Source organism: Megalobrama amblycephala, linkage group LG10 (genome assembly GCF_018812025.1).
Source record: "Megalobrama amblycephala isolate DHTTF-2021 linkage group LG10, ASM1881202v1, whole genome shotgun sequence".
NCBI classification, from domain to species: domain Eukaryota; kingdom Metazoa; phylum Chordata; class Actinopteri; order Cypriniformes; family Xenocyprididae; genus Megalobrama; species Megalobrama amblycephala.
Genome location: NC_063053.1, coordinates 7,136,997 through 7,162,015, shown reverse-complemented (window position 1 = coordinate 7,162,015; position 25,019 = coordinate 7,136,997). Strand labels below are relative to the sequence as shown.

Below are 25,019 nucleotides of genomic sequence, written 5' to 3'. Positions count from 1 at the left end.
TTATGTTAACTAATGAATTAACAAATGTTAAATAATGGAGCCTAATTGTAAAGTGTGTCTAAACAATAGAGAATCAGAACATATTAAAACAATATCTAGGGCATGTTGTAGTCCACATTAAAATATAAAAATGTTTAAGATTGAAAATAAATAGCTTTAGGTCTTTAGGTATTTGGTACAGTGATTAACTCAATAGTGAATACAAAAATCTGAATGGCTTTTTAAAACTTTTAAATACTGTAGTAGTAGCAAAGAGTATAGAGGAGCTGCTTTGTTTACAGAGCTTACCGGGGTAACCACTGAATTTCTGCTGTTCCATCAGCGCCATCTGCTGTCAGAGTTTGAAAGTGCAATTTCATTCACCGCATCTCCTTCACTCGTTCCGCCATGCAATGCTCACGCACATTGGGCTTGTTTACATCAGTGCGCGTGGCTCTTTGACAAAAATACAGCAGTGTTGTGCATTTTAAACGGTTGGTGGGTATTCTTAAAATGCATTCTAAAAATCGTTTGTTATAAATTATTATTTACGGTATTTTCAAGTGCCCACGATAACAATATCGCACTTCGTCATATTACCGCATACTGCATGGCACATGTCTAATACCAATGCAAAAAGACACAAACAGAAACTTTAATACTGTTTATTAAAAGAATTTACTACGTAAACAAATCAAATGTCAGACTTACAAGTTTCCAATGTTGAACATAATGGATTCACACTTCTCAGCCTCCTCCCCTGCAAGCATGTCCCTGTGGGATTACTGTTAATTAAACACAAAACATAACAATTTGCCCTTGGACAAAGGGAAAGATATACACATTAAATGTATACCTTGGGCTTTGACTGTCTGAACAAACACGGGGGGCAAGATGTTTCTTGCATGGAGAGAGCAGTAAAGAATTAAACACTAAGCAAATCCATAATAATTCTATGGTCTTTTCACCATGGTGACAGGCATAGGTCTAACCAGCTTCATTAAATGCAGTTCCAGAGGCAGCCCACACAAACCTACCCACGACTGAAGAGGCATACAACTGTGTACTGAAGTGACTCGGAGACATGGTCTGCTCTGCAGGAGATTTAACAATATTTTCCAAACACAAGAAATAGGAAGAATACAATCTTATTTGGAATGTTGTGTAACATTTTAGCACATATACAACTGGAAACAGATTTTACAATTTTGGAAAATACTGTAATAATAGGAATTTTAACATGCTTTATTAGAATTATTAGGGTATTTCATTTATATTGTTATTATTATCATCAGCATCATCTATATTATTATATCTATAGTTGTTTGTTTTGTTTTTTCAAAAATTGTAAATAATGTTTGCAAAAATGCATAGCCATGCACCATTAACCAACTACAATTTAGAAAATCCTAGTTTGAAACATGAAATAAATACACACAAAACTGTACAAAGCTATAAAATAAATATTTCCATTGACACATTTTTTAATTATATTGTATGTACTGGAAGAAAGTATGTATGACTGAAAAGGGACAAATTAAACTCAATATAAGTATTTTCTGGTCATCTATACAGGGCATAAACCTCTTTAATTATTTACTAAGTATTTAGTTCATATTGAAAATGGCTAAAATGGTACAACAACAAAATAACACACTCGATCAATAACAATTCTCCCATATACCTCAGCAGTGACTCCATTATGCTTTATGGATTAAGCGGCAAAGAGATCTATTGTTTTGTAAGGACTGAAATGTCTGATAATGTCATGTTCTTGTTGTCTTGTTCTGTTCATTTCACTTCTTGGGACTGTGCATCAAACAGAAGCTGGTCCTGCTCTCTTGACATCTGTCAAAAAAATAAACCCAAAATGTTTAAGAGCCTAAAGGTTCTGTTTTGTTTAAAGGGATATTTTACCAATGTCTATAGAATAACACAAGAACTAACTCGTATTGTTTTGAATGGCAGAAAATGTAACGTGCAGTATGGCGGAATAAGTCTAAATAAGAGCCAATAGCTGATTGGTATAAGCTCCGTTAGAAGCTCCGGTTCATATAGAAACAGTCAGATGCACGCCTCCGAAATGAGATGCGAGACGTGCATTTAGGACTGCGCATGCGCATTAGCATGCTAGCCTGATTTTTATTTTTTTTGTTGTCATGATTCGAGAGTTTAGAAACAAAATTCATGAGACAGTTGTTGTCAGATTTCATTGGTGATTTCAAATATGAAATTTAATCGAAAGATTGGCAAACAGCTTTGGAGAATTTGATGTTTCCCATTTCAAAGAGACAGGAGCTGCACTTGAATGCGAATCTGAGAGGCGTTTCAAAGATGGCCGCAGAGACTTTGATTTTACCCAGAAACAAGAATTTGTTTTTTACTCTCCTTAAATTCAAATTCCAAACATGTATACTGCTATTATTTGCTAAAGTTGGAATTATTATGTAGCTCTTGCCATTAAACAGCAGTAGCTATATAATGAAAAAAGACAAAACAAAATCATCATAAAAGTGGTCGATATGTCTCATGTGCAATATCAACTCTTCTGAAGCCATGCAATATGAGATGAACAGAGCAAAATTGCTCATGTCTAGAATTCAAAAGTAGCATGTCTTGTTCAGTTACTACACCCAGGAGAGCCAATGGCATTTTAGCAACATTAACATGCCATTTTGAATCTGGAAGCAGAAACGAGCACCGCTGAGTGCTTTGTGTAGTTGCCCTAAATGAGGATAAAAGGGCTTAATGAGCATTTCCCAATCTATTTCAATGGAATCTCCAGACTCTCTTTTGATCTTTCACTGTCAATCTCGTTTTCTCTCTAGTGGACTTTAAATTCACTTTGAATGTGGGCAGTAGTCAAGATGTTTCTCATCCACAAACCTGTCCTGGCATGTTTAAAGATTTTGCAGGAGTGCCTCTCTCGCAGGAATATAAGTCTCACAGGATGTAAACATTGCAAGCACAGACCATATGAGCTGCATGACGACAAGCATCTAATCACAGCTTGTGACCCTCTGGGAGAGTGGAGGTCAGACGTGGATGCAGATCTATTCTGCTCTCATTAGAGACTATGATGGAGGTGTATGCATGGACATGAATGCTATTTGTCAAAAGGAAATTGTGGGGGATTCAGAGAGGGAGAGTTGATTGAGTAAAATCTGAAATATTAATGGCAGGAAACATAATCTGTCAAGCTCCAAAAATCACAAAGCACCATAAAAATATCATAAAAGTGGTGCACGTCTTATGCGCTATATTCGCATTTGAAGTCACTAACTATTAATCAAGTGCATTTCTCATTGCTTTAAAATGAAAATATTTTGATCTAAAAGAGAAGCAATATCATTTTAGCATCAAAGGTGATGCATTTTGAATCTGGCTTCAGAAGATTTGAAATATTTATTGTATTTTTTTATTTTAGTCTATCCTTTTTGGTCACTATGAACTGTCACTGTATGAAAAGACGTTAGAGAAGATATTGTCAAAATGTGTCCCATGAAAAAGCAAGGCTGCGTGTCCACCAAAGCATTGTTAGGCAGCTGAAAATGCTAGCTTTAGCCCTGGGTATACTTCGTTGTTTATGCATACGCTAGTGTACATGCATAGTTGAATGCACAGCCTTGGAAAGTATACTTCATTTGACTTTGAGGCGTTCAATGCATGCGCAGTTTTGAGCAATCTCTCGCCACGAGTTACAACCCATGTAAACATCTTTATATTCTTTCATGCTAGAGTTGTACAAATGAGGGTACTTTCTAACCCCTAAATTAAATGCGCATATGCGATCTGCGCGTACAAGTGATGAGCGCAGCGTTTTACTCAAAGTTGAACATTCATTAACTCGAGGAGATCGGTTAAAAACGCTGAGCCCTCAGCGCTTGAGTGTGAAAAAGATGCTCAGTGCCTATAGTTACGCTCCTGGCGCTCCCATTGAAAACAATTGGAAAAGTACGCTAGCCACTGGAAAAAAACGCTTTGGTGGACACAGTCTAACATCATACTGTACAGGACATGAAGGTAAGCTAATAATTAAATAATGACATTGTTTTAATTAAACAAAGCACTTTAGAATAAAAAAAGAAAGGCAAAAATATAAGACAGAACAAGACAGAATCATTTAACAAGACAAAAACAATGAGTCTGAACACAAAGCATAAGGGAGAAAGCTAACTACACTATCAGCAGTGCTCATCTTAGCCCTGTTCTGAACATGTGGCCTTAATGTTCTCCACTCGGCTCCGTTGCAATCTGCATATTCTGATCTAAACAGACAGAACCAGGTGCTACGCTCTCCTTAAGTAGTGGGAGATGTGCCAAAACGCTCTTGCACGCAAGTGTGGGCAGCTGAAGCTGGACCAGTTCCAGGACGAACATTTACACAACAGTTTAATGGACTTACTGGAAGAGAAAGGATAATTAAACCTCCCGATATCACCATGTTACAATGCTCATTGTTCATCATGTCCCAACTAGAATTGAATTTAGTTTATTTACTGGCAGCAGAAACCCGATTTCATGACGATCAGCTAATTCGCTAATCCCTGTTAAGACTGTGAGACCTGACTGTAAGAGGTGCTGTAATAATTGGTCATGTCAAAAGGATAATCTAAAAAGGTCTGCATCAGCTTTACCTCTGCTTTGTGGTTGCCCTTGAAACCTAGCAGCCAATGGCTCTGGAATTCTGATGAAGGAATCCAATGAGGAATCATGTCAGTTCTTGTGCATAAGCAAGAAACATACAGATCCGAATCAGACAAATCCCGACTTAGCGTGTTCAGTGGTCCATTTCTCAGGGTTATACAGGTACTCATTCTGTCCACACACTGTAGTCTTCCCTTTCGCAGCATTTTCAATTTTATTGTATTGTCACTTTCATAATCATTCGCAATCTTCCCGTCCTTGTGATCCATTCCATCCTCTCCAGATCTGTCAGAATTAGCAGCACCTCATGGAAAAAACAAATGCTACCGGTCCATAAAGTGCATCTCAGTGGTTAATACTGTCATCTTCCCTAGTTCCCACCCCTGTGAAACTATTAATAAAAGCCTTATTTACACAATTAGTACCATCAAGTGCATTTCTCATTGTATTTAAAGTCTGATATCCCTGCTGTTCTTAATCATGATTAGTATTACAAGCTGTTACTGATATGGTCAGTGTTGGCATAAATTAGAAATACTAAAATAAAGGAGATATGCAAAGACATTCAGTGCTTGACGGCACTAAGAGTTTTCACACGACTTGCTTCGTCCAAGCGCAAACCTCCATCTCAGTTCATCTTGTAACTTTTTTTACAATGCTGCCTTGTAAACGTCTCTTCCAACCAGTCTGTAACGGAATCATTTACTTGATTCTCCCAGATGGGCTCGTTTGCTTTGAAGATACCCTTGCTGCGTGTCCCTAACTATACATCCCCAAATCCAACCCGAATTTTAACACAAGCACGCTGAAATAAGCCGAGAGCTGTGTGATATAATTTGCTGAGGTAGAATTTCCATGTGTTCGTTCTTTGCTATTTTGTAACCAGTGGGCATTCCTCAGTCTGTTGAAAGTCAAAAGCTCTACATTTGAAATGTAAACGGAGAGGCAGTTTGTCCTTTTAGAGGAACACCAATGTTTTGTTTATCTTCCAATAAAAGCTGCTGTTGCGGCTACTTATTGGCATCCCATTAAAGTTAGTCTGGGTGAAAAGGGGATATTAGACAATGATACTGCCCTTGAACACTTTAGAGGACACCAGCAGTTGAAAAACCTCTTCACAGGGTAGGTAAGGTTCACACCGAGCTCTCATCAGGTTTACTACACAGTTGCGTGTGCTTCCTCTTCTCCAGGATCCTGTTGAGCTCCTCCGTGAAGGAGTAATAGAGCGGAGACGTGGTATCTCCATCGGTCTGTCTCAGTAACACATAGCTGTTTCCATTCATCTTGCGTAAGACGCTAGGTAAGGTGGCAGAGAGTCCGTTGACGTACTCTGAATCTGGAGGCGGTGGGAGAGGTGGAGCGGGAGGAAGCTCTTTGTTGGGTGACGTTGCTGCTTCTCCGGGAACGATCTGCAGCAAGCCGTCATGAGCGTCGGCTTTCCCGTTGCAGTGGCTGGAGATGGTCTTGAGCTCCATGTGGGCACCTCGCTTCCTTTCGACATGAGCAGCGGCCCGCAAAGAGTATTTACCTCTTCGCCCTTGCAAACAGAATCCCACGTAAAGAAGGACGACTGTTAGAACAAAACAAAGGCCTCCTAGGATTGTGATTAGGGATAGGTACATGGCTTCCATGTTCCTCACGGACAGGAACTCGAAGCGAGGAGACATTGGGGTTGGATGGAAGTCCTCTGGGGAGTCACTTTGGGAAGTCTGAGAGGTCCAGTAGATTGCTGTGGTCAAGTGCGGCTGCGTTGGCTCCACAGGAGGAAGTGCAGGAAGCCCCTGGCGAACTGTCAAGCTGTAGATCACCACAGGAACATGGACACCATTTTCCAGGGCGAAGCAGCAGTAGTGGCCACTTTGGTAAGACCGTGCTTCGATGACTAGGAGACCATCAGTGCCGACGCGGTAGCCAGAGTCCAGTCCGTAACCCTGCAGTTTCTTTCCATCCAGCGTCCACTCGGGGGTTGCCAGATTGGAGCTGAGCTCACACTGAAGCAGCACGTCATCGCCCGCCATCACAGAGCGAGAGCGGTGTAACACTTGATCTATGATAGAGTGAGGACACACACATACATCATTTACAGGGACATTGGAGTCCTGTAGGGTTAATTAGCTCTATTATATCACTGCAGTAAAGGTAATTCATTGGACACTTCTAATGAGAAATAACCTGTAACCTTAGATATTGGCTAATATCCACTACATCCCATCCCACCTTATCTGACTAATTGAGGAATAAGGAGACTACATTAGCTACATTTACATGGACACCTTTTGTTTTAATCCGAATGTACACAGCAAAATCTCCAGAGTTAAATCAACTCAGCTCAGAGTACATATGGTCCCTCTCTAAATAGTGTTAAAATAACACTAAAGCAGAGTTAAAGTTAATTAGATAATTAAACAATTAAGTAATGACTGTGCATTAGTGATGAACACCTGCTGTTAACAAGCAGAATCACTGAAGAAATAAGAAACACAAGAACCACAACTGACTTCAGTCACAGCCTTATTAATTGCTTAATTATCTCATTAACTTTAACTCTGCTTCAGTGTTACTTTAACACTGTTTAGAGAGGGACTATATGTACTCAATATGAGTTGATTTAACTCTGGGAATTTTACTGTGGAGAGTTTACATGAATGCTAAATGGCAGGGTTGATTTGTGTGTTTATATGTCACAAGCTTCAAATTGGAATTGATTTTTTGACACACGCACACTGCACGAATATAGTTTCCCGCTATTTGCGCATACTAACCACTCGCCTATATTGCTTCTTTTCTTTGTTTTAAAGAGCAGACTTAATATTTATCTATTTCGGGGCCTAATTAGCAGCTGTGCTGCTTATATTTATCAAGCAGTAAAAGCGCCCCTTCCCACGCTCAAAAAAAGGTAAAAGTACGAAACAAGAACTGGTGGGACGTTGTCCTGTGTTATTTCAAAGACGTTGAGTGGAAGGAGAATTTTAGAATCATTCAATAACATCAGCTCGTTCCACACGTCATACATCATTACGTCATTTCTACATCATTGCACATGAGCTCTACTTTCCAGTTTTGGATTTCAATCTGATTAATTGTTTACATGTCCTCTCGTTCGGATTAGAAAAATTTTAAACCACCCCTTACAATCGGAATAAAATTTTAATCGGATTTGGCCAATTCATTCTGATTGACATGGCTACATGTGACTTTTTTATTCCGACTGTGCTATTAGTCCAATTACAATTGGATTATTAGGGTCCATGTAAATGCACATACTGATTTAGAAAGCAACAATCAGTGTTGTTATTGTTAACTAAAACTATTAAAAATAGTAATTGAAATAAACCTGAAATAAAACATAAATAATGAAAAACTTAAATAAAAAATTACAAATGTTGCTAACTGAACTAAAAATAGTTGGTTAAAGTACTAAAACTAAAAATCAATTAAAACTAAAAAGAAATTTTTAAAAAACAATAAAAATGACAAAAGCAAAATTAAAATGAAAATTGAAAATATAAAAATAAATGTTAATTCAAAATATTAATAAATACTATAATAGCATATAAATAATACAAACATAGCACTGAATCATCACATTAACAATGACTGTTACAACAAATGTGTTTCATACCATCTGCTGTGGATTCCTCACAGCCCTTGTTTCCATTCAGAATATCCTGTGTCAGATTAGCTCTGTAGATAGAGAGAGGTTATTATTAGGGATGCACCGACATTAGAATTCTGACCGATACTGATAAACCAATAATTATTTTCATATAATAGCTGAAAACTGATAAATTAAAACTAGAAACTGTTTAAATTTTTAATGCTACAAGTGAATCCAGGTATCACATCATTATAATGTACAGTATGAAAAAAATGATATTTATTTTGATTTACTACAGGTATCATTTAAATGAGCGTTAGATGACAGCATATAGGAGAAATGACCATGCACAATTAAATATTCAAATATAAAATATTCTGATGCAGAAATTTTTAAAAAGAAAACTAAAATTGTCTGACAATCAATATGGTACAGATATATTTCTGCGTAATGAATATTTCAATGATCAGATTTCACCAACTCTGGCTTTATCCAATACACATTAAGTTCCATGACATGCATAAACAAAATCAGGCTATGTCCTTATTAACAGAGTGCTTGCATTGAGATATGATGTCAATAACAATCACACATTTTCATTCAGTTAATTAAAAAGTAAATAAGGACAGCAGAGGTACTAGTATCAATGACCATGCTTTCATACCTGCTGTTGTGTGATGTAATGTCCACACACTCCAGTCCATCCCAGGCACAGAAAGGATCACGTGCCATCACGCAGTCGAAGCACGAGGAATATCTGCTGCATGTGGACAAGGGCAACTGCACCACTGAGCTGGCCGAACCCACATACACACTCATCTGACAAAGAAAGGTTCAAGTGGGTAGTAAGATTCACATTGATGGCAGTGCATAAAATCAAATTACACTCATAAAAATTCAAACAGAATTTAATGGTTTTGCAAACACTCTAATGGGTAATAATAATGTATTTACAACTTCCAGAATGTAGACACACTCATTTCACACCTGTTTCTCAGAGATGACTATACTGTCCACTGGCTGGGGCTCCTCAAACAGCTGCAGCTCCTCAATGATGTGCAGCTGACCATTAACCTTTACAGCCCGCTGTAGCCAGCCTTCATCTGGAGCAACATCAAAACCAGATGAAATACATTCCAGTGTCACACCACTTTCAGATTAATAGAAATTGTTATAGAAAGCACTGAATATATAGTATATGTTTTATTAAGACCTGCACAACCCTGCTGATAAAAAAAAACTCAAATAAACGGCCAGGTTTTTGATAGATGAGGTCACTGCAGTACCTGTCCCAATGAAGAGTATGTGGTATAGCTGACCATCTAGACCAGTCACTCTGTGTACAGCGATTTTAGTGTAGTCCACATTTCTCCTAAACAGCAGGGGGCGTTGTCCTTGAGGAAGGATCTGCCTGTACATGAGCGGATGGCGACGGACAAAATGAAGTACGTCATCTGGCAGGTTGGTGGAAGAGTTGATGCCTCTTGCTCTGAGTTGATCTGTGATGCACTGAAGAGAAATGGAAAGCGAGGTTAAGTAACCTTCCAACAACACATAAATTAGTGGCCAAAAGTAATGTCCAGCCTAGGAAAATTGACATCTTTGCCCTTTATTAAAATATTATCAAACATTTGTTAAAGATTTTTTTTAAGAATATTGCATAGCTGTGCTTGGAGTCACTTGTTGTATTTGTGATAACGCAGTGAAACCAAATTGTGCAGACATAATTTTTGCAAAGAAATTATGAACACATACAAAAACAAGAGAGAACCAACAAAATATTAATAACTGATAATGATGTAGCTGATGTATGCTTTTTCCTGTGAGTCCGTTTTGTGTGTGTCCCTTTAAATGCAAATGAGCTGCTGCTCTCGGTCCGCTTTTGAGAAGAGGGCGGATCTTTAACAGCTCGCGCTTCGGTTGCTCAACAACAACAAAGCTGGAGAATCTCACGCAGCCAAAATGAGGATTGTCAGTAACGGTGTTCAGCCTTACATTGTTCAAACCGGAGTCGACACTGATGGAGAGACTCAGGAAGAAGTTACAACTTTTAGAATGAAACTGGACGTTTCTGAATGGTTAGTGGATAAATTTATGTAGTTGCTGTGGAGTTGATTCAACTCATCGACAAGCATGTGCCGTCATGTTAATCTTTTGTGCAAATCCAGCATTGAATTGACCCTCGTTTGTGAAGCAGTCCGGCGTAAAATGACGGCATGGAAACAACACTCGACTACAACAACTCTTCCTCTTCTCTAAAGCAGCTCAACATGGCCTCACCCCCTTTGTTTTGTGTTCTTTGTGTAAATTTTAGGGTTAGTGATGTCTCTAACCCGGAAAGAAGCTCGTTGTAGTCCCTACCAGCCATTTGTTGTAGTCCTTAAACAGAGAATTCGGTAACACTTCAGTACAGGGAACACGTATTCACTACTAACTACAACTTTTGCCTCAATTAACTCTTAATTTACTGCTTATTGATTGTTAGTAAGGTAGTTTTTGTAGTGTTTCAATTAATGCATTGGGTAGGATTAAGGGGTGTATAATAAGGTCATGCAGAATAAGGCATTAATATGTGCTTTATAAGTACTAATAAACAACAAATATACTAGTAATATGAAAGGTAATAAGCAACTAGTTAAAAGTGAGAATTGAAGCCTAAAATAAAGTGTTACCGAGAATTCTTTATAAGAAAATATCTCCCTTTGCACTGAACTTTGAGCGTCATAACTTTGCAGATGTTGTTTATGCTCAAACAGCAACATTACACACTAACTAAAGTTAAAAAAAAATGAAATCATAATCACCCACCCCTTAACCAAGTTTAGTGTTTTATTCCTCCCTCATATTAAAAAATATATATAGAATATTGTCCTTATATTCTGATGATTCTAACTTGTAGGGTCATTAAAAACAAATATCCTTTCCCGACATCACTTCTAGCTATTACCGTACATGCTGATATATTTTCACAACCTTGAAAGGCTAGCATACACAAACAATGCAAGGTCTGAAATTCTCCCTTCTTCTTGCAAAGTGGGATTACCCACTAATTTCCAAGAACCAATCCGAGAATGTAGGACACTGAGCTATTCTCAGTCTCTTGACTGAAAATGGACAATTTTTTAATTATCCGACAGAAATTGTTCCAGCTTTCGAGAAGAAAATCTTACAGGAAAGGCTTCTTTTCGAAAACCTAAAATAGGCCAGGGAAAACCAAAACTGTTCGTTCCTTTACATTTCTGAGAACAACATCAACCCTCACTCACATACAGACTCACTCATTAGAAATATCACAGATTCAAAATTCATAATGCAGCCAATCAGCAGAGATGTTCTGCCTGCTGCTAATCTCCATGGCAAAAGCTTTGATGAAATAAGCTCCTTTTCTCCATGTGCACTCTATAAAATTGCTCATCAGCGTCTGATTTCTGGATGAAACCAGATCGACGCTCTACCTGTGCCTTGCACGGCGGTTAGAGAACTGTAGTAGCTTCACCTGTGAAGTGCTGACTTGTGCTTCCCCATCAGAGTCAGCAGGCAGGCAGAGTTTCAGGGATGAGGATAATCAGGCCAGTGTAAGACGAAACAGGGGATCAGTATAGCTGTAATCCTGCCTAGCTACTGCTGTTCTTACCGAGCCGGGTCGAGGTTCTGGCACCTTCCCTGTGTACTCTGTCCATTTGGAGCTGGAGTCTTCTTTGCTCTCCATGTAAGGCCCCTCAAAGGCCCATTGGATATCCGAAATGGAGTACTGGCAGATAGCAGATGCCTTTACGTTTTTCCTGAAAAAGAAGCTCTGGTGAGTATTCTTTCAAAGTAGTACAAAGGAGAGAAATCCAACACTGCATGATGTCAGGTAAAACCCTGAACCGATGCTGGGACTATGAACACCCACGCTCAGCCATTTCTTTAGGATATATTTCAAGGAAGCACAAAGAAAATTTGTGAATAGAAGCTGCATTCATGAAAGTGGTGAATCAGCCTAGGTGTGAGCGCTTTGTAGCTGATCCAGTTTCCATTTGGTATGCTTGGGTTTATTAACCGAAGAGCCTGTCAGCCTGTACTGCGCTCATTGTTTCTCAAGGTCTTGGCATGCCAGCATAGAACCCTCATAAGCCCACTGTGTAACCATGGAAACATGAAAAAATAGATTATAAATTTATTAAAAAGTGTGTGAGAGAGGTGAGGGATGACAGTGAGTGGGTGAAGGGGCAAGACAGGAACATAGACAAAGCTCCTCAAGTGATCAGAACAACGTAGTGAAATAAGAGGAAGGGGCACTTATTAGAAGTGACTGTAGGTTAAAAAAACAGCACTGGAGAAAAAAAGAGTGTTTCCAATAGTAGCTTAATGGAATAGTTCATCTAGAAACAACAATTCTGTCAACATCTACTCACCCAGTGTCATTTGAAAACAATATGATTTTTTTTTTTTGTCCATGGAACACAAAAGGAGAAATTTAGCAGAATGCCCAAGCTGCTCTTTTCCATACAGTGACAGTAGATAGTAACAGAAAGTGTCAAAAATGACCCCAAAAAAGTATTATCGCTATTGACAGTTTTGTGTGGATATAATCATACAGTTCATTCATTATCCATTCATTTTACCATGGTGAATAAGAGGAGGATAACGCCTGTTTCATAAACGATTTGAAAGTTCTGTGTAACTGGCTCTGGTGGGAGAAATGTGACAATCGTACACAAATGTCGGAGATAGTCGAAAAGCTGTAATCCAATATGTCTTGTGCTCGTTAATACTGGTACCTATTAAGTTCGGGATATCTTTGGTCTAAAAAGTTACTAGTAACTAAAAAAGTACTAGTTCAGGGGTAGGCAAGTTCGGTCCTAGAGAGCCGCTGTCCTGCAGAGTTTAGCTCCAACCCTGAAAAAAACCTTCAGCTGTCTATAGCCTTAGTAATCCTGAAGAGCTTGATTAGCTTGTTCAGGTGTGTTTGATTAAGGTTGGAGCTAAACTCAGCAGGACAGCGGCTCTCTAGGACCGAACTTGCCTACCCCTTGACTAGTTCTAATTTTTACTAGTACCTAAAGAATACGCAAGCAAATTAATAAGTACTAGTACCTAATGGAATAGATACTAGTATCTAAAAAAATAAGTATTAGTGGCATGAAAATAGATACTAGTACATTTTAAGGATTAAAAGTTAAGTTTTTATATATGATTTACTAAAAAATGGGGAAAGTAATGTGAGAGCGCAATTTCAAAAAGCGCTGATGGGAGTGAAAAGTTATGTGCGTGATTTACTGACGACGTGCAAATTAAAGAACACAGACACAGCTGGATCACTTCCGTAATGACCAACGCAGTCTACCAAGAGCAGCGCAAATTAGCGTGTGGTTTAAGACATGCTTTTTTGGGTGGTTAAATAATGCCGCAAATACCAGTAAATTGACTAGCGCAAACCTTAGTAAATCACCTTGATTCATTTAAATACTCTCCTACCATAAATTTTAGTGGTATATAGTAAATTATAATGCCAAATAAGGGTTTGCGCTGGCACAAGCTGTTAGTAAATCTGGCCCAATGTCTATAAAACTGTAAAACACATAAAAACTATCTTTATGGAGCCTGAGTCTCCGCAAAAAAAAAAAAAAAAAAAAAAAAAAACAACATGATCAAATCACGCAAACCAGGGTTGGCCAATCCTGTTCCGGGAGATCTACCTTCCTGCAAAGTTCAGCTCCAACCCTGATCAAACACAATTGAACCAGCTAATGGAGATCTTCATGAGCACTTGATAATTACAGACAGATGTGTTGGATCAGGGTTGGATCTGAACTCTGCAGGTACGAAGATCTCCAGGAAAAGCATTGTCACCCCTGATGTAAACAATGACACAATTTTCATTTTTGGGTGAATTATCCCTTTAAGAGAAAAGGTCTATTCCCTGTCTGATTTAGACTTGCCTAATACTCAGGAAAACAAACACCCACGTCAATGTAAACTTTACACCCAAACTGATGACATGGTGACACAACAGTCGTTCAACCTTACCCTGCTAGAGGTCAGTGTGATCAGGTCATCAATGCTCAGCTGACGCACTCGCTCTCATTTTATTTGTCTCTCCTTGTCTCGCTCGCTCTCCTTCTGCCTCTTAATTATTTTCGAACCTAGCAGACATTATGGTCCTGCCTGTCCTGTCATTCATCACTGTTTCTCATATGTTTGCGGTTTGCACCTCAGGCAGCCGCAACCCACAGACTGATTGCCTGGCAGCTCATCAGAACCTCCCCTCTGCTTTCAGCAGGGCGTCAGGACTGTCATGTCAGTCAAAACGGCAGACGTAAAGCGTGTGTGCTATAACCAGTTTAGCTCTGAAAATATGTGTGAAAGGAAGCAATTGAATAAAAATAAAATGCTTAACTGTCATGCTGACCAAAACAGAAATGTGGCCCTCAAGCATCAAAGTACAACATTTTGGATTTAACAGTTTTATCAATGAGCCTGGATATACGTGTCCAGAGCAAATTCTCTGATCTCCTGAGAGAATGTGACCTGCTTATGAATAAAACATGCTTAGTGCTGCAGGCAGCCAGAGGACGTGTCAGCGATTTTCATTCTGATGATCCTGGTGGACTGTAAATGCTGTCGCCTCGTTTGATGTAAACGGCCAGAATGAGCCTAAGCAAGGAGTGTGTCCAGGCTGACAGATGAACTTACTAATAGACAAAATCTATTTCAACAAGCCCGCCGGTCACAGCAAAATGACACAAAGCTACCTCACAGAATTCTTTAATCACTATTGACTGAGGTGTCATTTGCATGCCACCCTGCATTTACGGCAGCGCAACACTTTAAAGGGTTAGTTCACCCAAAAATGAAAACTCATGAAAATGAAAACTCATCCTCGTGTCGTTCCACATCCGTATGAACCTTCATTCATCTTCAAAACACAAATGAAGATACTTTTAATGAAGTCCAAGAGGTTTCTGTTCCTTCCATAGAGATCCAACGCAACTACCACTTTCAAGATCCAGAAAGATAGGAAAGACATCATTAAAGTACTCCATGTGACTCCAGAATTTAAACTCAATTTTATGAAGGGACGCAAGTGCTTTGTTTGCACAAAAAAAACATAATTTTACCACTTTATTTACAAAAATATTATTATCCAAAGCGTGTTCACGCAACAATGTCAGCTCTCACGTGAATCGCGCATGTGCGGAAATAAAGTGGTAAATTATGTTTGGTTTTTTTTGCGCAAACAAAGCACTCACGTCGCTTCATAAAATTGAGGTTAAACCACTGGAGTCACATGGAGTACTTTAATGATATCTTTACTACCTTTCTGGACCTTGAAAGTGGTAAGTGCGTTGGATCTCTATGGAGGGACAGAAAGCTCTCAGATTTCATTAAAAATATCTTAATTTGTGTTCCAAAGATGAATGAAGGTCTTATGGATGTGATTAATGAGAGAATTTTCATTTTTAGGTGAACTAACCCTTTAAGCTTCCATACACAACCTTCTTTCTAAGAAGGAGAACCAGAAGAAGTGATGTTCATCATGACAGATAACAAATGTAATGGACATCAGAACACAATTGCAAGTAAATAAATAACCCATTATGCAAAAATGGATACTGAAGGATTGTACAAAAGACATCTTACCATTCCAGGCCAAAGATGCCGTAGAAAACAGAGTCTTGAGAGCTGGAGCCCTCCAGAAAAAACACACTCCGCAACACGTTGAAGTGAAATTCATAGTCCGGTAAAGAACATGCCAGACGTGCCTTCAGGAAAGAGGTCCACTTCTTCTGTAGCGTGAGAAGACCTCCTCTGTCTCTCTACAAGATAAAGGACAGAAATCAACTGAAAGATAATCAAAAGATGCAACAGCAGATTCCAGAAGGTGTACTAACACTACCGCTCAAAAGATTGACACTGAAGACTGGAGTAATGATGCTGAAAATTCAGCTTAAATGCAGCCTTCTAAATGTGACTTCTTTCAAAAACATTAAAAAATCTTACCAACTCCAAACTTTTGAAACGTAATCTACATTTAACATGTATTTATGAAGCATTTGAAATGACACTTAAAAATAAAAGTAAACATAAACATAAACGCAATGAAAATAATGTACATTAGGTGCACCTATAGTGACATAGAAACATTAAAAAAATATATATCAATTTAGCTATTAGAAAAGCTCAAGAGTATTGCAAAAACAGCAGAAGAAAGCTTATAACTTTTTTTTTTTTTTTTTTTTTTTTTTTTTACATGGATCACTGGTTATGCATGGCTGTTGGCAGCAAACATTATTGTCAGTGTGACTGTGGGAAAGGGAAATGCACTAAACTGGATGGGGGGTTTTGCATGTAAAGGAATCCCCCATCATGTCAGGGGGATAAAGTGAATTTTCCATGCTGCCTCCAAAGAGGATAAATAAATCTTCATGGAGGAATGACTTTGACAGGACCCCAAAGCTTCTTAGCAATTCTTGGTTTCTCCAGGACTTCGTTTCCAGTAATAACACTGACAATATAATGCAATAACCTTTAATTCACTGTGGGAAAAAAGGCTTTTGAATGTTGATTTATGATGCCATTCAACCAATCAGATTTGAGGGACAAGTTTACAGTTTATGTCAAGTTTAGGCTTTCAACCAGGGTTAGGTGCTTCTACTTTGGTGTTAATCACTTATCATTTCCCTGTGGGTTTAGGGATAACTTATGGGTAGGGTAAGGTTTAGAGCTAGGGATAGGGTTACATTTTCAGATAGAAATGTTGTTCCAGGATCAACAAAATATGGCTCAGCAGACAGTTACTGACAACAACTGAGTTACTATCCTTAATTATGGCTTTCCCCCCAGCTCACTGTCAGTTAGTGTGTATTAACAGCATTCAGTCTCACTAGCATCTGGATAATGAACAATAATCTACTCATTAATGTGACCCTGCTGTGTGAACTGCCACAGAGCTGATTTTACCCCCAGTCCTCACAGCCTGCTTAACACACTTCACCAGCCCTGGCCTCAATCCACTTGAATTCAGTCTGTGTTATCTACAGTTATGTACACTACTGTTCAAAAGTCAGTATGATTTCATTTAAAGGTGCCATTGAACGTTTTTTTTACAAGATGTAATATAAGTCTAAGGTGTCCCCTGAATGTGTCTGTGAAGTTGCAGCTCAAAATACCCCATAAATTTCTTTTTATTAATTTTTTAACTGCCTATTTTGGGGCATAATTAGAAATGCGCCGATTCAGGCTGCGGCCCCTTTAATTGCTCGCGCTCTCCGCCCCCCTCCCGAGCTCTCGACTCTATCATTGCATAAACAAAGTTCACACAGCTAATATAACCCTCAAAATGGATCTTTACAAAGTGTTCGTCATGCAGCATGTCTAATTGCTTAAGTATTGTATTTATTTGGATGTTTACATTTGATTCTGAATGAGTTTGATGGTGCTCCGTGGCTAATGGGCTAAAGCTAACATTACACACTGTTGGAGAGATTTATAAAGAATGAAGTTGTGTTTATGAATTATAAAGACTGCAAGTGTTTAAAAATGAAAATAGCGATGGCTCTTATCTCTGTGAATACAGTAAGAAACGATGGTAACTTTAACCATTTAACAGTACATTAGCAACATGCTAACGAAACATTTAGAAAGACGATTTACAAATATCACTAAAAATATCATGTTATCATGGATCATGTCAGTTATTATTGCTCCATCTGCCATTTTTCGCTGTTGTCCTTGTTTGCTTACCTAGTCTGATGATTCAGCTGTGCACAGATCCAGACGTTAATACTGGCTGCTCTTGTGTAATGCCTTGAACATGGGCTGGCATATTCAAATATTGGGGTCATACATATTAATGATCCCAACTGTTACGTAACAGTCGGTGTTATGTTGAGATTCGCCTGTTCTTCGGAGGTCTTTTAAACAAATGAGATTTACATAAGAAGGAGGAAACAATGGTGTTTGAGACTCACTGTATGTCATTTCCATGTACTGAACTCTTGTTATTTAACTATGCTGAGGTAAATTCAATTTTTCATTCGATGGCACCTTTAAATATTTTTTATTTTTAAATAAATTAATTAGCAAGGACACATTAAATTGATCGAAAGTGACAGTATGTGATATTTATACTGTAATGTTAAAAAAAGATTTTAATTTTAAATAAATGCTATTCTTTCTGTTAATCAAAGAATCCTGAAAAAAACATTTCCACAAAAATGTTAACTATGGAAGCTTGTTTCCTCCAAGGAATAATAATAAAAAAGGATAATTGCAACGTTTAAACTCATAAATTTTTACTTTTTTTCTCACAGTTGCGAGTTTACATCTCACAAATGTCACTTTTCTCAGAATTGTGTGACATAAAGTCGCAATTACCTGTTATAAAGTCAGAATTGCAAAATATTCTGAGGAAAAAACGGCAGAATTGCAAGTTTATATCTCGCAATTCTGACTTTACATCACGCAATTCTGACTTTATAACTCGCAATTGTGAGTTTATATCACACAATTAAATAAACACAATTATTAAAAATTTTGGAATATAAATTCTGGCTTTTTTCTCGCAATTGAGAGTTTATATCTCGCAATTCTGACTTTATAACCCGCAATTCTGACTGTAACTCGCAATTGTGACTTTATATCACACAATTCTGACTTTATAACTCGCAATTGCCAGTTTATATCTCGCAATACTGACTTTAAAGTGTAAGTTCACCCAAAAAACGAAAATTGTTATTTATTACTCACCCTAATGTTGTTCCACACCCGTAAGACCTTTGTTCATCTTCAGAACACAAATTAAGATATTTTTGATCAAATCCGATGGCTCAGTGAGGCTTGCATTGACAGCAAGATAATTAACACTTTCAGTGCCCAGAAAGCTACTAAAGACATATTTAAAACAGTTCATGTGACTACAGTGGTTCAACCTTAATACTATAAAGCGACGAGAATACTTTTTGTGTGCCAAAAAAATGAAATAACGACTTTATTTAACAATGTCTAGTGATGGCCAATTTCAAAACACTGCTTCTAAGCTTTACAAATCTTTTGTTTCAAATTAGTGGTTCAGAGCGCAAAGTCACATACTGTAATTTCAGTAAACAAGGCTTCGTTACTTTGGCAGTTTGATATGTGATCTGAACCACTGATTCGAAACAAAAGATTTGTAAAGGTTCATGAAGCAGTGTTTTGAAATTGGCCATTACTAGATATTGTTGAAAAGTCGTTATTTTGGGGGTTTTTGCTGCACAAAAAGTATTCTTGTCGCTTTATAATATTAAGGTTGAACTACTGTACTCACATTAACTGTTTTTAATATGTTTTTAGTAGCTTTCTGGGCATCTGAAACTGTTTATTATCTTGCTGTCAATGCAGGCCTCACTGAGCCATCCGATTTCATCAAAAATATCCTAATTTGTGTTCTGAAGATGAACGAAGGTCTTACGGGTAACGACATAAGGGTGAGTAACAAATGACATCATTTTCATTTTTGGGTGAACTAACCCTTTAACTCGCAATTGTGACTTTATATCACGCAACTCTGAGGAATTCACATGCATCCCCATGCAAAAATTACGTAATTCTGTGTGATAATGTCTAATTTCACAATAATGCCAGCTGAACCCAAATACACTCATAATTTACATCTTGTATGCTAGATGTTAGACAGCCAGATCACATGATAAATAAACACTGTAGAGTAGCAGTCTAGGAAAGATGTGAAATTGCAGACATGTTCAATTGGCACTTTGATCTGAGTGTGTAGAGCTAGACTGATGGGTTGAGAAGCGAGACAGAGAGGCGAGTCTCGTGGGAAGAGAGCCGGTAGAGAGGGAAAGATGCCTGGCAACCATGTTGCTGTAAAGCCCTATTAGAAAACCTGTAGAAAGCCACACTTCAAATAAAGGAGCTTTTTGAGGGCAGAGTCCTTACAGTGCTGTGAATGAAACAGTTTACAAAAACACATTCGTGAAAAACTTTTGTGTTACTTTCCAGGGCAGGGCAATGGATGTCTCTGAATAAATCAAATGCGAAGACCATGTCTTGTCATCTGTATGATTATTTTGTGGCGAGAATAAAACATTTGTTCCATCCCCTGTGGAAGAGATTACATTCTCAGCCATTTTTGTTCCACTTTACTATGCAAAGCATATTTACCACACTTTGGATTTATACCCGCTAATTTTAACACTTCGATTAAATGACTTATTAAGACGCACATGAAAAGGAAAAAGGTAGAGCGACGGTGGAGAGATCATCTGTAGCCTCGTACCTTGCACACACGTGCGACCCGTGCTACTCTGCTGTGACTGAAGTATGGACTGAGCTCTTGGCTCTTCTCGGTGAAGAAGAAGTAAATCTTATCGTCATCTCCCACTGAGCTGTTCACACTCTCCTTCACCAGCGCTGAGCCCACAAAATCAGCTTCTGTGTGGGACAAGACAGTAGACTGCTGTTAGTGCATCACTCCACAATAGTGACAAGTAAAATAAAAATATAATGCAATACAATGCTACACATTAAAATGCTTAATCTTTTTTATTATACTAAATTAGCTACACTTCCATTCAACTTCTTTTTAAGGTTTTCAAAGAAGTCTCTTATGCTCACCAAGGTTTCATCTATATGATTAAAAATACAGTGCAAACAGTAATTTTGTGAAATATTATTAGGATTTTTAAAATAACTGTTTTCTGTTTCTAAAATGTAATTTATTCCTGTAATGCAAAGCTGAATTTTCAGCATCATTACTCCAGTCTTCAGTGTCACATGATCTTTCAGAAATCATTCTACGTTGATTTGTTGCTCAAGAAACATTTATTATTATCAATGTTGAATCAACAGTTGTGCTGCTTAATATTTTTGTGAAAAAAATATTACATATTTAATTAATGCATCCTTGCTAAATAAAAGTATTCATTCCTTTCAAATAACAACTTTTGAATGGTAGTCTATATAATATATGGTTATATTATAATTACATTTAAAATTTCATTTTTGATTTTTAAACATACAGTGAAGAACCATTTGCTTACATTTGACCTGAAATGATCTAGAATTTTAAATGTTTTCATTTTTTATTTTTTTTATTTCCAAGTTTAAATGGTGGTCAGACTTGTGGACGCCACTTAAGTGTTAAATGTCCAAATATTATTAACCTACTATGACTTGATAGATCCAAACATATGGTAATGTTGATGGTGAGGGATGAAATATTTTACTAATAAAATGCAGTAGACTGACCCTGTAGCCACTGAGTTGGAGCCTCTTCTGTTTTCAATGTGGGATTCGGAGAGTTGCGTCGGATATCTGGAAAGCTCCGGAACTCATACTGAGATGCTGTGTACATCTGCTGATCTAAAGAAAACAGAGGGTCAAAATATAGTTCAGTTTAATATCTTTAAGATTTTAATATTATTATACGATATGTATATTACTAATTCATTTATTGATGCCATACCAATTAGCAGGCCAGTGTAGCCTTTGGTGGGGTCATATGGACACTTCTCTCGACCCTCCTCGAAGGCTGATGAGATTTTAAACTCCCTCGCATCCTGAAAAACACAACTAAAATATTTAGAGAATCCTAAATATGAAGGTTCTCATTTTAAGAGGCTTAAAAAGTAAGCATTACAATTACTTACAATGTATGCACATAGAGGGCTGAAAGCATGTGTACCACAAGTGTACAAGTGTGTGCTGTTGAACCTCTGCAGGAATCGTATGTGGTTGTAACACTCCGTCTGTTAGGATGAGGAAGTCTACATCAGTATGTGTACTAGAGATGATAACACAATACATGGAGATCTTCACTAACCTTGTTATCTTTCCCTTTGTTCAAGCATTGTTGCTTCTGATCGTCTGATGCCTCCCAGTCAATCTGTCCAAGTACAAGATTAACAAGAATTCTTGAACTGTCAAGACTTGTAAAAATGTTTTCTTGGCAAAACAACTTCCTGCTCTAGGTTGTGGTGCCAAATTGCTCCAAATGGTGTTTGTAAACAACTCTCACATTACCCTACTATGCACTAGTTGGAACACAGAGAAGCTAAATCCGAATTCTCAGGAGGGAAGAATTTACAAATGATAAAAAAAGTGATCTTCAAAAACAAAATACACTATATTTGTGTTTCTATAAAAAATATTTGTACGTTTTACAGAGATAGTCCACCCAAAAATGAAAATGTTGGTAACTAAACCATTTCGGTTCCCATTGAAAAAAAAAATATAATGGAAGTCAATGGTAGCTAAAAGCTGTTTGGTCATCAACATTCTTCACAATATATTCTTTTGTGTTACAAAGAAGAAAGAAAGTCATACAGGTTAGAAAGAACACAAGGGTAAGTAACTATCCCTTTAAGTTTTAGGATACTGCAACACATAATTTGACTTCTGCAGTGTTCATGCACCAATATTATGTAAGAAAAAAACACAAATTTCAAATTTCCACATTTCTCAAAAAGTGTAAAGTTTGCATAAACCAAAAATAGATGCCACCTTACACTGAAATTATTCACATAATGTTTGAATGCAGTCTGCATTTTAAGCAGTTTTTGCTGAATTAATTGCAGAAAATTGTACAGAGGAAGAATAGGATATTTCAGGAATATCAATACACTTCTGCCTGGCAAGCTCTTTAATTAAGTGCTGATGTGTTTGTCAGTACGTACGGTCTGCGGAGAGCTGCTGGAGATGTCACTAGCCTGCAGGGCATATAAAGCCCCTCTAGCTCCCACGTACAGCACGCCTGCCTCCTCCTCCAGCAGCAATAAACTGTAGTTCAGAGTCAAGCCTCTGAAGCGCCTGCAGCCCAACAGCCCTGAAACACACAGGACATACCAGTTAAAGAAATATTTTATCCATAAAAGGGATTCGTAAACACTTCAGTAAGATCTGTGGGTGCTTGGTGTTGAGAAGATGTGCCGTTTCCTGTGGCAGTGAGTCAATGTTTAAATTATTGACATCCAACTTGAGCTTCCCTATTCCAAATCTTTAAATTAATCTTGAGAGATGCATACTGTAGTGCTGTAGATGCATGCAAGTACTTCTTTGCATGGTTTTACATTTCTATAGCCTTCCATGGCATATACTGGAAATCTTTTTGAAAATAATTATTAGATAAGTCCATAAATCCATGCTTCATCCAGATGTTACTGAGGTAACTGACTTAATGACATGCTTCTCTCTTTATGTTTGCAGCATCAGAACTAGTAGAACTAGTAATCATGTCAGGCCTAGCAACAGTAACCAAGAAGACAGGGCTTATTGTTGTTTTTTATGTTTCCATGTCTAAGGCACCCTGCAGAGGAGGCAAGACAACACACCTCATGCTGATATTACTCCTTTATGGAAAACCTTAAAGGGTTAGTTCACCCAAAAATAAAAATTCTGTCATTAATTCCTCACCCTCATGTTGTTCCAAACCTGTAAGAGCTTTCAGAAAACACAAATTATGAAATCCAAGAGGATTTTTTATTCCCCATAGAAAGCAACATAATTACCACATTCAAGGTCCAGAAAAGTAGTAAGACATCGTTAAAATAGTCCACGTGACTACAACCTTAAAGGTGCCATCGAATGGAAAATTGAAATTACCTTGGCATAGTTGAATAACAAGAGTTCAGTACATGGAAATGACATACAGTGAGTCTCAAACTCCATTGTTTCCTCCTTCTTATATAAATCTCATTTGTTTAAAAGACCTCAGAAAAACAGGCGAATCTCAACATAACACCGACTGTTACGTAACAGTCGGGCTCATTAATATGTACGCCCCCAATATTTGCATATGCCAGCCCATGATCGAGGCATTACAAAAGGGCAGCCAGTATTAACGTCTGGATCTGTGCACAGCTGAATCATCAGACTAGGTAAGCAAACAAGGACAACAACGAAAAATGGCAGATGGAGCAATAATAACTGACATGATCCATGATATCATGATATTTTTAGTGATATTTGTAAATTGTCTTTCTAAATGTTTCGTTAGCATGTTGCTAATATACTGTTAAATGTGGTTAAAGTTACCATCGTTTCTTACTGTATTCACGGAGACAAGAGTGTCGTTATTTTCATTATTAAACACTTGCAGTCTGTATAATTCATAAACACAACTTCATTCTTTATAAATCTCTCCAACAGTGTAGCATTAGCCATTAGCCACGGAGCACTATCAAACTCATTCAGAATCAAATGTAAACATCCAAATAAATACCATACTTACGCGATTAGACATACTGCATAACGAACACTTTGTAAAGATCCATTTTGAGGGTTATATTAGCGGTTTGAACTTTGTTTATGCAATGATAAAGTCGAGAGCTCGGGAGGGGGCGGAGAGCGCGAGCAATTAAAGGGGCCGCAGCACGAATCGGTGCATTTCTAACTATGCCTCAAAATAGGCAGTTAAAAAAATTAATTTAAAAAAATCTATGGGGTATTTTGAGCTGCAACTTCACAGACACATTCAGGGGACACCTTAGACTTATATTACATCTTGTAAAAAAACGTTCGATGGCACCTTTAATGTTATGAAGATACGAGAATACATTTTGTGCAAAAAAACAAAAGAAAAATAACGACTTTATTCAACAATTTCATATAATAACTCATTATTGGCCGGCTCCTGTGTCAGCATCACATGCATGCGTCATGGTGCTCACGTGAACAGCGTCGGCCAATAATGAGTTGGCATTCTGCCGTAGAACATGGAAGCCTGCACTGTCTATACAACATAAGCAGCGTAGGACACTCATAGGGTAGAGACGAAATTGTTTGAAAAGTCGTTATTTTTCTTAGGTTTTTT

At 37.8% G+C, this 25,019-nt stretch overlaps 1 protein-coding gene across 2 annotated transcripts in view; it reads right to left on the bottom strand.

Annotated features, from left to right (window-relative positions):
- Positions 1-628: 628 nt before the first annotated feature.
- Positions 629-25,019, bottom strand: part of sema4ga (sema domain, immunoglobulin domain (Ig), transmembrane domain (TM) and short cytoplasmic domain, (semaphorin) 4Ga) — a 49,971-nt gene continuing 25,580 nt past the window's right edge. The window contains exons 3-16 of one of the 2 annotated variants that reach the window (XR_007186704.1): positions 22,885-23,033; positions 22,032-22,094; positions 21,859-21,957; positions 21,675-21,768; positions 21,458-21,571; positions 20,487-20,641; positions 15,851-16,026; positions 11,859-12,006; positions 9,511-9,733; positions 9,212-9,327; positions 8,889-9,043; positions 8,249-8,310; positions 4,617-6,673; positions 629-1,827 (exon numbers count right to left, since the gene is read on the bottom strand). Coding sequence is in view for 1 of the 2 variants with exons in the window: in XM_048204232.1 (XP_048060189.1) it covers positions 5,760-6,673; positions 8,249-8,310; positions 8,889-9,043; positions 9,212-9,327; positions 9,511-9,733; positions 11,859-12,006; positions 15,851-16,026; positions 20,487-20,641; positions 21,458-21,571; positions 21,675-21,768; positions 21,859-21,957; positions 22,032-22,094; positions 22,885-23,033 (2,468 nt within the window). In the remaining variant the exon portion in view is untranslated. Of the gene's footprint in view, positions 1,828-4,014; positions 6,674-8,248; positions 8,311-8,888; positions 9,044-9,211; positions 9,328-9,510; positions 9,734-11,858; positions 12,007-15,850; positions 16,027-20,486; positions 20,642-21,457; positions 21,572-21,674; positions 21,769-21,858; positions 21,958-22,031; positions 22,095-22,884; positions 23,034-25,019 lie in introns of those variants that run through there. The other variant, XM_048204232.1, reaches the window with a different exon arrangement.